Source organism: Elephantulus edwardii, unplaced genomic scaffold (genome assembly GCF_000299155.1).
Source record: "Elephantulus edwardii isolate Elephantulus edwardi_28Jun2011 unplaced genomic scaffold, EleEdw1.0 scaffold00184, whole genome shotgun sequence".
Classification (NCBI taxonomy): Eukaryota; Metazoa; Chordata; class Mammalia; order Macroscelidea; family Macroscelididae; genus Elephantulus; species Elephantulus edwardii.
The window spans coordinates 4,926,777-4,940,680 of NW_006399934.1; the positions used below are offsets into that span (position 1 = coordinate 4,926,777).

Genomic DNA, 13,904 nt, shown 5'->3' on the forward strand with positions numbered 1-13,904 from the left:
GGTGGAGGGACAGCGCAGGAGGGGAAGACCCTCTATGAGGTGGATTGATTCAGTGACTGGGGTAATCGGAATGGGTGTGTCAGAGGCAGGGCGATTGGCACAGGATACGGCAGAGTTTAGAACTGTTGTACATAAGGTCGCTATGAGTCTCAAGCGAGTCGACGGCACATAAGAACAACAACAACAACCGACAAATTGGATCTGACTGGTATAGGAGGAGATTTCCCCTCCTTCTCCAGCAGAGCGTGGATTCGAACCACATACCTCTGGGATTGGTGTACAGCTTCTTGCCACTAGGCCACCAGAGCTCCCTAGGACCATTTCTTCTTGAGGTTTCCCAAGTTCACAATAACACTAGCTAAGCAAAAATAGGAAATCTGTTTATCAGATTCGACACCCAGAGCAGCAGCAGGTGAACAGCTAAAACCACTCAAGGGAGATAATAAGTTCAGCAACAAATAACAGAAAAACCGGTGATCTAGCTCTCTGATCCAAAGCAAGTAATTTTTAAGATAGTGTCCTCAAGTGCACCTTAATCTCTAGACTGGCATTGTTGCTCCTTATCATTCTGGAGTGTTCACCAAGAGCTGACTTTCTCAGTGCAATATGTCTTTTGATTTCCTGACTACTGGTGCCAAGAGCATTGTTTGTGGAACTGAGCAAGCTGATATTGTTAACAATCCCAATATCTTCACCTATAATGTTGTTGCCAATTGGCTTAGTGGTCAGAACCTTTGTTTTCTTGATATTGAACCTCAATCCATATTGAAGACTGCAGTCTTTGACCTTACAAAGTACACACTTCAGAACATATCTGGCAAGCAAGATTGTGTCATTTGTCTAACACAAGATTGTTGATATGTCTTCCTACAATCTTGATGTCATATTCCTCCTCATAAAGTCCAGCCTCTTGAATGATTTATTCTGTATGTAGATTGTCAAGATATGGAGACAGGCTACATCCCCAACACACTCTTTTTCTGACTTTGAAACATGTAGTCTCCTTGCTCTGTTCTGACAACTGTTACCTGGTCCAGGTAAAGAACCGTGAGCATAATTAGGTGTTCTGAAATTCCCATTCTTCTGAAAGTTGGCCACAAGTTGTTGTGGCCTACACAGTCAAATGCCTTTGCATAATCAATGAAACACATATAGACATTTCTCTGGTACTCTCCACTTTCAGTCAAGATCCATGCATCAGACAGTAGCTACGATGTCCCTAGTGCCATGGCCTCTCTTAAACTTACATTCTTCTTCACAGTAGTACAATGAGAAGTTGTCTTTTGACGAGAACTCCAGAGATATATGTTGAGTAAATAAAGTAAACACAAACAAACCATCTGAAGACAAAGACTTTAGAGGAGAATGTGATAATAAGATGACCAACACCTAGTTCTTTTACTGCATGTTATGGAACTGTGAATAAGATTGAGACTTCATCAAAACCATCAACTACCTATATGCCTGGATTGTCATTATTTTTGGTAGGTAGCCTCTCATTTTTATATTATGGAGACTGGGGGATAAGGGGAAATACTTTTCAGAATATTGAAAAAAAAATCCAAAACTGGTACCTGTCTTCAAGGAGCAAAAACAACTCCTCAGATTTAACTCAATATTTCTTTTATTCATAGAAAATTTATTTCTTGCCCTTTATAAACATAAATCCTCTTATCCTTTATGTTGATTAACAGGAATGTTAAAAGAGAGAGTGCTAAGAGTTGCAGGATGAAATTTTCTTGAACAGTACTGATTCTTCATTCATTTTTATTCATATACCAAAAAACTGTGATAGTAGTAGAGAGAATTATATGATGAGACACTAACTCATTTTCCTTTCTCCTAGAATAAATTTAATATATTATAGATGAAATTTCCCAGCAAAGGTCCATGTCAATGTCTGTGTTTCAGAGTTAAAGTTTTCATCACCAAATTGCTTGGCAGGTGAGAAAATGATAAACAATGTGATCATTTGTTTAGGTTCTATATAATTCTGAACTGTTGTGCATCTTCCACGCAGTATACGTAACAAAATCTTAAATTTCAATAGGTAATTATGGTGCCAAAGAAAAAGTGCTACATAATTTTTAAACTTGACCATATAATAATTGAGGAGCTCTTTAGTGTGATAGATGATTTGATCTTCAAAAAATTTTATATATATATCTCAAATGTGTCTTAGAAATTATTCTAATGTTAATAATTTTGTTTTTTCTTTCAATGCATGCGATGTTTCATGACATCATACATGTGTCACTCGATGTAACAAATAAACCTATCATATTTTTGCTTTATTTTATTTTTCTTTGTATATTTATTATCTCTAAATGCCAAAGTTTTAATCTGTTTCTCCACTGGTTATAGTATAGTACTTTCTTCCTACAGGAACAAATTAGGAATGACTAAGAAAAGTGATTCACAATAAAGAAGCCATGGAAGGGACAAATATTAGCAACTCACTAAGTTTCATCTTTCCAGGCTTTTCTGACCAGCCCCAGGCAGAGATGGTTCTCCTTCTGACCATCTCTGTCACATACACGCTGACATTAATGGGAAATACAGCTATCATACTTGTCTCATATTTTAACCCCAAACTCCACACACCTATGTACTTCTTCCTTTTTAAACTCTTGACCTCTGTTTCACCACCAGTATTGTACCACAGATGCTTTGGCATCTCAAAGGCCCTGAGAAAACAATTAGCTATACTGGTTGTGTGATCCAACTATAGGTTGTTTTGGGTTCCACAGAATATATTCTCTTGACAGTCATGACCTATGACCACTAAAATGTAGCTGTTGACCCCTCTATTATGATTATGGTCCTATCATGAATCCCAAACTGCTTTGACAATTAGCAGGCGTGTTCACAGTTCAGACCATCCTTGTTTTCCAATTAACCTCTCTTATCAGCTACCACAAGATAAATGATTTCACATGTGAAGAGCCTGTCCTTATTAAAACTGCCTGCATGGATGTGACCTTAATGGAGCATGAACACTCCACAGCCATTGTTCTCTATGTGGTTATACCTCTGGGACTCATTTTGGTCTCCTAGAGCTAGACAATGACTAGGAATGATAGAAGGAGAGTTGATACCTTTGAGCTGTGGTGCTGGAGAAGAGTATTGAATATACCATGGACTGCTAGGAGAACAAACAAGTTCGTCCTGGAGAGGGTGAGGCCAAACTGCTCCTTGGAGGAAAGGATTCTGAAGCTTCGTCTGACATACTTTGGACATGTTGCCAGGAAGGACAGGTCCTTGGAGAGGGACATCATGCTTGTGAGGGTGGAGGGACAGTGCAGGAGGGGAAGACCCTCTATGAGATGGATTGATTCGGTGACTGGAGTAATCGGGATGGGTGTGTCAGAGGCAGTGCGGTTGGCACAGGATAGAGCAGGCTTTAGGGCTGTTGTGCATATAGGGTCGCTATGAGTCACAAACGACTCGACGGCACATAAAAACAACAACAACAATATCCTGTCCAAAAAAATGTTTCTGGGTATCATTAAGGAAGAAATGGAACAAATAAATATTTACATATTAGGTATTGGTGAAATGAAAAGGATTGGCATGGGACATTTTTAATCAGATGATCATGTGATCTACTATGCTGGATATGAAAAGGTGAGAAAAATGGGGTTGTTTTCATAGTTAAAAGGCCTTTTCTAGGCTGACCTTGAAATACATTGTTGAATGACAGAATAATATCTATCGATAAACATACAAGGAAGACCTGTTAATGCTAATATCATGCAAATTTATTCACTAACAAGGAGAGTCAAAGAAGAGGAAATAGATGATTTCTATCAACTCTTTTAGTAAGAAATCAATTGAATATGCAGATAAGATGCCTTAATAATAGGTAACTGGAATGCAAAAGTTGGGAACCAGGAAGAGGGATCAGTAGTTGGAAAACATAGACTTGATGGCAAAAGTGAGGCTGGGTTTAGAATGATAGAATTCTGCACAATGATTTATTCATAGCAAATATATTTTATAAGAAACACAAACACAGGCTGTACACATGGATTTCTCCTGACGGTATGCACAGGAATCAGATTGATTACATATGTGGAAGGAATCATTGGACAAGTTCAATATTAGCAGCGAAAACTAGGCCAGGTGCTGATTGCAGAACAGACCATCAACTACTCATATACAAGTTCAAATTAAAGCTAAAAAGATCAAATAAAATGCACAGGAATAAAATTTTGACTGTGAGTCTGTACAACCTGAATTTATAAACCAACTCAGGAACAGGTTTGAGGCCTTGAACATTAATGAATGAAGTTGACATAAGTAAGCTGTGGGAGGATATAAAAAATAATGTCCATGAAGAATGCAGAAGGTCATTACAAAGACAAAAGAAGAAGAAAAGACCTATATGGATTTCAGAAGAGACTTTGAATATTGCACTAGAGTGCCAAGAAGTCAAAGCAAAAGGAAGAAATCAAGACGTTAAGGAGCTTAATAGAATATTTCAAAGTGCAGCATGGGAAGACAAAGCAAATATTATAATGAAATGTGCAAAGAACTGGAGTCCGAAAATCAAACGACTGAACTCGCTTGGCATTTCTTAAGCTGAAGGAACTAAAGAACAAATTCAAGTTGTGAGTTGCAATATTTAAGAATGCTATGGGCAGAATATTGAATGGTCCAGGAAGCATTAAAAGAAGATGGTACAGAGTCACTGTACCAAAAAAAATTGACTGACACAGAATAAAGAAACAACATATGATCAAGAGGCCATGGTGATGGAAGAAGTTAAGGCTGCTCTGAAGGACTGGGCAAAAAAGTAAAGGCCCCCAAATTGATAGAATGCCAATCTACGTATTTCAACATATAGATGCTGCCCTGCACATGCTTACCAGGTTGTGCCAAGAAATCTAAAGGACATCCACTCAGCCAACTGACTGGAAGAGATCCATATTTATTACCATTCCAAAAAATTGTGACCAAACATGGTGTGGAAATTATTGTACAATATAATTGTGTGTTAGACACAATAAGATGGGCACAGAATAGAGCAGGTGTAGGGCTGTTGTACATAAAGGATCTCTATTAGTCTCAGGTGACTTGATGGCACATAACAACTACAACATAATTCATATAAAACAAAAGCAAAATACTTCTGAAGATTATTCAGAAATGACTGGAATAGAACATTGACAAAGAATTACTAGAAATACAAGCTAGGCTTAGAAGAGGGCATGGCACTAAAGACATTATTGCCAATGTCAGATGGATGTTGGCACAAAGTAAAGAGTACCAGAAGAATGTCTATTTGTGTTTCATTAACTCTACAAAGGCATTTAACTGTGTGGATCACAACGAATTGTGGCTAACCTTGAGGAAAATGGGAATCCCAGCACACTTGATTGTGCTTATGCTAAACCTGTACGTGTACCAGCAAGCCGTCCTCAGAACAGAGCAGGAAAACACTACATGGTTCAAAATTAGAAAGGGAGTGTGTCAGGGATGCATCCTGTCTCCGTAACTTTTAAATCTATATACAGAACAGACCATTCAGGAGGCTGTGCTTTATGAGGAGAAATGTGGCATCAGGATTGGAGGAACACTCATCAACAACCGGTGTTATGCAGATGACACAACCTTGCTTGCTGAAATTGAGGAGGACATGTATCGTTTACTACAGAAAGTTATGGACTGTAGTCTTCAATATGGATTGAAGCTCAATATCAAGAAGACAAAATTGAGCCATTGGTAGCACCACGATGGATAGGAAAGAGATTGAGGTTGTTAATAGTTATAGCTTGCTCTGCTCCACAATCAACCCTCTTGGTACCAGGAGTTAGGAAATCAAAAGATGAGTTGCATTTGGTAAATCTGCCCCCTTTAAGATTTTCAGCTTATGAACAGCTCTGCAGTATCTCACAGGGAGAGTCAGAATTGATAGAATGACAGTGGTTTTTCTTTTATGTTATTGTTTGGTGGGCTGTAAATACAGAACTCAGGTTAATAATCAAGCACAAACATGTGTACCATCATAGAACTTCTGATGATTGCCTAAGATCATTAGGACAAACCTAATTTCACAGTATAGATCAAAGTCTTCTACTCTGTAGAGATAGAACTTATCTGGGAATGCTCCCTATTGATTCTTCAGTTTCACAGCCAGTGGTGCTCTAGGTAATGGATTTTTACTTGATAATTTACAAATGTGAAGATCCATGGGAAAATGAACATGTAGTTCACTATTTGCTTTACCTCGAGGATTGTTGACTCTTTTTGTTCAGTTATTGGTGTCTTATGGGACTAAGTGCATCCAGGGATTTTTCTCATCTCTTCCTAATACAATGGAAGGCCCCAAGAGAGCAATGCCATAAGGCTGAATATATCTCTTTCATACGTCTCTTTCTAGAATATAATAGCTCTCACTGTCTTTTGAGCATTCCTTAAATTCTGTATCTGAATTCCGAGATTAATTTGCAAACAAGTTTAAGTCTTATCATTATATGAGTATTTTAAATTTAAAAAAAGTAAAAAAAGTAAAAATAATGAAAATATTTGTCTTTGTTATTTGTATAGTATTTTACTAATATAATTTGAAAGGATATAAATTATTTTATATTAAATTTTAAAATATTCTGATAACATGATTAACTACTTTAGTAATATTTTAAATTTGAAAATATCACTCTTGCTTTCTATATACTCAAAATAATTATACATGTTATTAGTTTACATAATATTATCACGATTTCTATTCACTTCAATATGAGAATGCATGTCGCTAACCCAAAGACATCTCTAGCATGTTGAATCTGTACTGTATAGACTTATGACTCAGTGGATAGTGGCAAAATTATTATAATTGCAAATCACACACTTTGTAGGGGTCCATGAGGTCCAAAGCCCTTTTATAATCTCACATAAATTCAATTCAAGAGGTAAAGCACTAAAGACAGTACAAATCTTAACAAGAAATAAAACATTATCTGTTTATAAAAATATATTAAACATCATGACAATACATTCTTATCTCACTTTACACAGCACAGCAAATGTAATCCTTTATAGCCAAACATCATACAGTAAACTTATATTCCTCTCTTAACATTCAGCAGACTAACTTGTACTTTTACCTTTACAAACTTCATTTTATATTTCTAACAATGTGCCCTTAACAGAATCCACCGTGGCTCCTTGGGAGAAAGATGCACAATCCTTTCCCATCCAATTTACAGCTTTGGAAACTCAGTGGAGGGTCAGTTTGAGTCAGTCCTGATTGAAAGGTAGTGAGAGCTAAGAGACTGTTCTGTGATACTTGTTGTTAAGTGCCGTCGAATTGTGAGCAACTCATAGTGACCCTATGAACGAAAGTCCTCGACACTTTCATGACTTTCATCCTTTCTCCAGTTTCATAGGGTTTTTGGAGGCAAGCTGTTTACGGAAGTGAATGCCACTCCTGCTTCCAAGCTTGTTTAACTGGGGAGCTCCAACAAACACTGTCCACCATGAGTAACCATTATCATATTTGACATATCAGTTCACATTGTTCACCTTCACAGCAACCACAAGTTTCCTCTGTACAGCAAGTGGACACACCAGGACTCTATGACCTTTGGCTTGGTAGATCTTGTGTTCTCTTATAAAAGAAATGTTTTACAGTGACTTTCCCTAGAAAGTAATTTAATACAAATAAATAAATAAATGTTGTTTATTATAACATGAAGTTGAATGGGATGATTTGATAAAAGTGAAATATATATATATATATACACATATATATATATATATATATACACATTTGAGAAGAAAACCATGATCTGATCAGAAAACTACCAAAATTGCAACTTAATTATATAGATCTTTTATTTCTCTGCTCATAAAATATAATACAATTGTTATAAATCTATCATGACTAGTTTAGCAAATGTGATTTAATTTAGATACCATTGGTGGATTAGGGAAGTACAAAATTACCTAAATTCTAATAAATATTTTTTAAAATGAACAAAATATGAAGAAAGTGATAATAACGATAACATTATACCTGTTATACAAAGTTATACAAGTGTTCAGGTCTTTCATTCATAGGGTCACTGTGAGTTGTGAATTGTCTACAACTTGACAGCACTTAAAAAAAAATAAAAATTTTTAACATTTAATGTATTTTTTACATTTTGAAAATAATTTTTGTTATTATTGAAAATACACATGAGACTATTTCCCAATTTAGCAATTCTTATGTGCACAATTTAGTGACACTGACTACGTTCCACGAACTATGGTATCATTAATATCACTCTCCTTTTCCAAATTGTTTCTACCTCAATAACATAAAGTCACTTTCTTATTATGTTACTTTCTTATGTCCTAAATTTCTACCTAATTGTGTAAGTTGTTGTTGTGAGATTGGTCCCATATAGACAGATTCTTAAGATCACAAATTTCAAGGCAGACATTTTCATAGAGAGATGTAATATTACTGAGTTCTATTTTTCATCCAGGAAGAATGCAAAAGATCATTCATTATAAAGACAGAGGAGGAAGTAAAGACTGAGATGGAGGTTACAAGAGACTTTGAATATTGCACAAGTGTGCCAAGAAGCCAAAGCAAAGGGAAGAAATCAAGAAGTTAAGGAGCTGAACAAAATACTTCTTTTTTTTTCTATATTTTATTAATTTTCATAAACATTTACAGAGATTTTGGGTTTCCATTCATTCATTGTTGCACTATTCTCTCTACCCTCCTCCCAGTTTGTTCTTGTCCAAATGCCACAGTGCTTGTCAAAGCCAGTTCTGATTAATCTTCTTTGTCAGTGTGTCCTTTGCCATTCCCTATCACTCCTCCCTGAGAGAGATTTCACCCTGAGTCATAAGGAAAAGGGGATGGCGTATTCTCTTAGCTACTTCCTGCTGAAAAGGGACGCTGTGGGTTTCAGGGTGAAGATCTTCTCTCACTACTCTAAAGGGAGTATCTCAAGAAGACAAAGCAAAGTATTATAATGAATGTGAAAAGAACTGGAGTCCAAAAATCAAAATGGAAAACTCACTCAGCATTTCTTAAGCAGAAGTAACAGAAGAACAAGTTCAAACACTGAGTGGCAACACTTAACGATGATATGGACAGAATATTGGATGATACAGGAAGCATCAAAAGAAGACAGAAAAAGTACACAGATTCACTGTAGCAAAATTAATTGGTTCACACAGAAGAATTTTATGAAATAACATATGACCAAGAGCCAATGACGGTGCAAATGGTAGCTCAAGTGCCTCTGAAGGAACAGGCAACAGGAATTGCCAATAGGCACACTTCAACAAACACAACAAACAGATGCAGCCCTGGACATGCTCAGCAGGCTGTGCTAGACAATGTGCAAGACAACTACCTGACCAAATGACTGGAAGAGATTCTTGTTCATTCTCATTCACAAAAAGTGATCTGATAGAGGGTGGAAATTATCAAACAATATCATTAATGTCATATGCAAGCAAAATCCTGCTAAAGATTATCCAAAACCAAATGAAACAGTAGATTGACAGAGAACTGCCAAAAGTGCAATCTGGGTTTAGAAGAGGCCATGGTACTAGGGATGTCATAGCCAATGTCAGACGGATCTTGGCTGAAAGCAGAGAGTACCAGAGGAATGTCTATCCAAGTTATATTGACTACGTAAAAGTACTTGATGGTGTGGATCACAGCAAATTGTGGCTAACATTCAGAAGAATGGGAAACCCAGAACACCTAATTGTGTGCATAGTCCTATACTCAGACCAGGAAGCAGTCATCAAAACAGAGCAAGAAAACACTACATATTTCAAAATCAGAATAGGAGTGCATCAGGGATGCATCCTGTCTCCATAACTTTTTCGATCTATGTACAGAACAGATAATTCTGGAGGCTGGGATTTATGAGGAAGAGCGTGGCATCATGATTGGAGGAAGACGTATCAACAACATGCATTATGCAGATGATACAGCCTTGCTTGCCAACATGGAGGAAGACCTGAAGGCTTTGCTGCAGAGGGTCAAGGACTGCAGTCTGCAATATTAACTGAAGCTTTATATAAAAAATCCAAATATTTTCACCAGTGGGCCAATTGGCAGCACAATGATGGACAGAAAAGAGATTGAGATTGTTAACAGTATCAGCTTTGCTCTGTTCCACAATCAGTGCTCTTAGCACCAGAAGTTATAAAATCAAAAGACAAACTGCACTGGGTATATCTGCTGTCAGGAATCTCTCCACAGTGCTGAAAAAGTAGTACCAGTCTAGAGACTAAGGTGCTCCTGATTCAGGCCATGATCTTTGTAATTACTTGCTATGCATCAGAGGGGTAGACAATGACTAAGAATGATAGAAGAATTGATGCGTTTGAGTTGTGGTGCTAGAGAAGAGTCCTAATCATAACATAGACTGCCAAGAGGTTTGTCCTCAAGAGGGTGAAACCAAGATGCTCCTTAGAAGCAAGCATTTTGAAGCTCCATCTCACACACTTTGGGTATGTTGCCAGGAAGGACTAATTCTTGTAGAAGGACATAATTCTTGGAGGAGGTATAGCACAGGAGAGGAAGACACTGGATAACATGGATTGACACAATAACTGGAGATATAGGAGTAGGTGTGTCAGAGAGAGTGAGACTGGCTCAGAATAGGGCAGGCTTTAAAGCTATTGTGCACAGGATCACTATGAATCATAGGTGACTTGATGGCACGTAGCAGCAGCAACAACAAAAACAACATAATATAGTTAGGGAGCATTTGTGGCATACTGGTAAGGAGCTGTACTGCCATATCAAAGACATATGACTGAAATCCACCAGCTGCTTTGCTGGGAAAAAATGGACAATCTCCTGCTGTGGGTTAACAACTACCTCTGAGAATCCTTTGGAGGGTCAGATGGGTTCAACTGGAACTGTAGCTTCAACTGGACAGTTGTTAATAATAACAATAGCAGCAACAATATAAATAGCTAAGTTATTGCATTAAATTAAGGAGACTTCAGAAAATATTTTTAGTTTAAGGTTTCACATTTCAAGACAATCTCATAACAATATTTTAAATGGTTCATTCAGCTTCCTTCCTTCCCAAATATTTGGATTCTATGAAAATTTGCAATTCTACTATACATTTACTTTTCAGTCAGACTCCTATATAGAATATTTGAAAAATCCTCATATTTTTGGTAAATATATATATATATATAATATTTGTGTAAGGGTATATTTGTTGATTGTCGATCCCAGTAAGATGAAATGAAATAATTTACAATTTCAATCTTTTTCTCCATCTTCTATGATGTTGTTTATCAGCTCAGTGGTGAAGACTTTTCTTCTCTTGATGTTGAGATGGAATCCATATTGAAGGCTGTAATCTTTGATCGTCTTCATTAAGCACTTAAGGTCTTCCTCATTTTCAGCAAACAAGGTGTGTCATCTGTATAATGCAAGTTGTCTAGTTCCTCCAATCCTGAAGATACGACATTCTTCTTCAGAGACTAGCTTCTCAACAGTTTATTCAGAGTACAGATTGAATAGGTATGGAGAAAGGATAAAACTCTGATGAACACCTTTCCTGATTTTAAACCCTGCAGTGTTTCTTTGGTCTGGTCAACTTCTAGGTATAGGCTTCATATGAGCATGATTAAATGTTCTTGAATTCTACTCAAATGTTCTACTCAATATTAGCCATAATTTGTTATAGCTTTCACAGTCATATGCATTTGTCTAGTCAACAAAATAAAAATAGACTTTCTGATGTTCTTTGTTTTCAGCTAGAAACCATTTAACATCAGCATCTGACATCCTGTTGCCAAGGTCTCTTCTAAATCCAGTTTGAAAACTATTTTGATCATTAAAACTCTTGATTAAAATTTTCCCTATCTATAGCAAATACTTTCAAAACACAAGAATATGCTTTTGCTTTATTGTTTATATTATTTCTTTACTCATATTTTTTACATAGTTGACTTTATCTGATATTCCAATTATAAAACCTGAAAAAATTATTAATACATTTTATGAAGATATGGTAGAATTTGTTTTGTTAATAAAACTTAAAGTGATGTGAGACAAATATACATGGAAACATGCCTTCTTGCGATGTCAGATAGGCCCTTCAGTGGTAAGAAAATGCCTACGAGTGTCAAGTGAGAATTTTACAACCTTCTGAAACATAACTCTGCAGTTCATACACTAAGCTTAGCTTAAAGTACTTACTTTAGAAACTATCTAGCATTGAATGCTCCTATTAAAATTTATAAAGAGCCTACTTCCTTTCAAAGTTCAGCAACCTAAAGTTTAGAGTTAAGTATGAAGATGTCACCAAAATGAAAATTACTGGTATTAAAGAGATTTCTGTACACCAGGAGACAGCCCAGATTTTTGTGTTCTTACTCTTAAGCTGTGTGTGCATTCTGTCCAAAGAGTTGATTTTCATGGTCCTGACACACCTAAACATGAGTCAAAATCTTTTTCTTCTCCAGAATTCTCCAAAGGGCTGCCTTGACTTCCTTGTTCCGTAAACTATAGATGATGGGATTGAAGGTAGATGTCACCACTGTATAAAAAAGAGCTAGGAGTTTGTCAGTTCCTGGTGAATGGTTCGCTTTGGGCCTCAGGTAAGTGATAGAGGCTGACCCATAAAACAATGTTACTACCAGTAGATGTGAAGAACAGGTGGAGAGAGCTTTATGGCGGCCTTCAGGTGAGGGCATGACCAGTACTGCAGCTAGAATTCTGACATAGGAGGCAATAATCAGTACAAATGGACTGGAAATGCAAAGGCTAACTACAACAAAGACTGCAACCTCAATGTGGGCGGTGTCACCACAAGCAAGTGCCAGAATGGGTGGGAGATCACAGAAGAAGTGGTCTATCTCACAGGGGCCACAGAAATCCAATGAGAAAACGTAGTTTGTCTGGCCAAGACCAACAAGACATCCCACCCCCCAAGATATCATTGCCAAATTGGCACACATCTCATGACTCATTCGTGTTGCATAGTGGAGTGGGGAGCATATGGCCAGATAGCGGTCAAAAGCCATGGCAGCCAAAAGGCAGCATTCACTGATACCAAATAATATAAAGAAAAACATCTGTGTGGCACAACCCACCCGAGAGATCCCTCTGGCCTCACTCACAAGGCTCTGCAACATCTTGGGTATGACAGAGCAAGTGTAGCCAATCTCCAGGAAAGACAAGTTGGCCAGGAAGAAGTACATGGGAGTGTGCAGCACTGGGTTGGTGCAGATGGTAAGGGCTATGAGAGCATTTCCTGTCAGAGATGCTAAGAACATGAGTAGGATGAGGGTAAACAGAAGAAAACATTGTTCAGTGACCTCAGAGAATTTGGCAAATGCAAAATGTTTGACAGATATGCCATTTTCCTGCCACAAGGAACAACTGACGTTCATAACCTGAAAAGAGAAAGACAAAGTCATCAGAAGGATTTCTTCAGATGAGGCAGACAAATTGATAAATTAATTCTAACGTGTTGCCAGACACTTTTAAATTTAGACCATGCTTAGAGACACATTTTTTTGCTGTCATTTGTGGCAACGTGTTAGAGTTCTAGTACGTGAAAGATATTCAAAAGATCTACAATTTCTTATCTGAATTCTAAAGTTCAGCATTTTGAAATTGCACTTATTCCTATAGTTTTGAAAGCCATTACCTCAGGCTTATTAATGCAGCAAATGTGTTCAAAATGTATTTAGTCATTTATGCATAAAATTATGTTTTTTTTAGATCAATTATTTCTATATCCCATGCTTTAATCAGGCAAAGAAGCCCTAATAATACAAAAGTGGTACCTTTCTAGACCTTTGAATCCACAAGAGGTTCCACAGAAGGAAAATGGTTACCTCCTGTTGTGCAATTACAGCCATTGAACTCACTGGAAGACCGGCTATGAACTGGTTCTGACTTT

At 37.1% G+C, this 13,904-nt stretch overlaps 1 protein-coding gene across 1 annotated transcript; it reads right to left on the minus strand.

The window, feature by feature from the left end:
- Positions 1 to 12,426: 12,426 nt before the first annotated feature.
- Positions 12,427 to 13,389, minus strand: LOC102850918 (olfactory receptor 10A4-like). Its single transcript, XM_006896301.1, has one exon. It carries the CDS (start codon positions 13,387 to 13,389, stop codon positions 12,427 to 12,429), a length of 963 nt encoding a protein of 320 aa, XP_006896363.1.
- Between the last annotated feature and the right edge of the window lie 515 nt (positions 13,390 to 13,904).

Bases quoted from the DNA above. Each gene is read 5' to 3' on its own strand.
- LOC102850918 (XM_006896301.1), bottom strand. From the start codon at position 13,389: ATGAACGTCAGTTGTTCCTTGTGGCAGGAAAATGGCATATCTGTCAAA.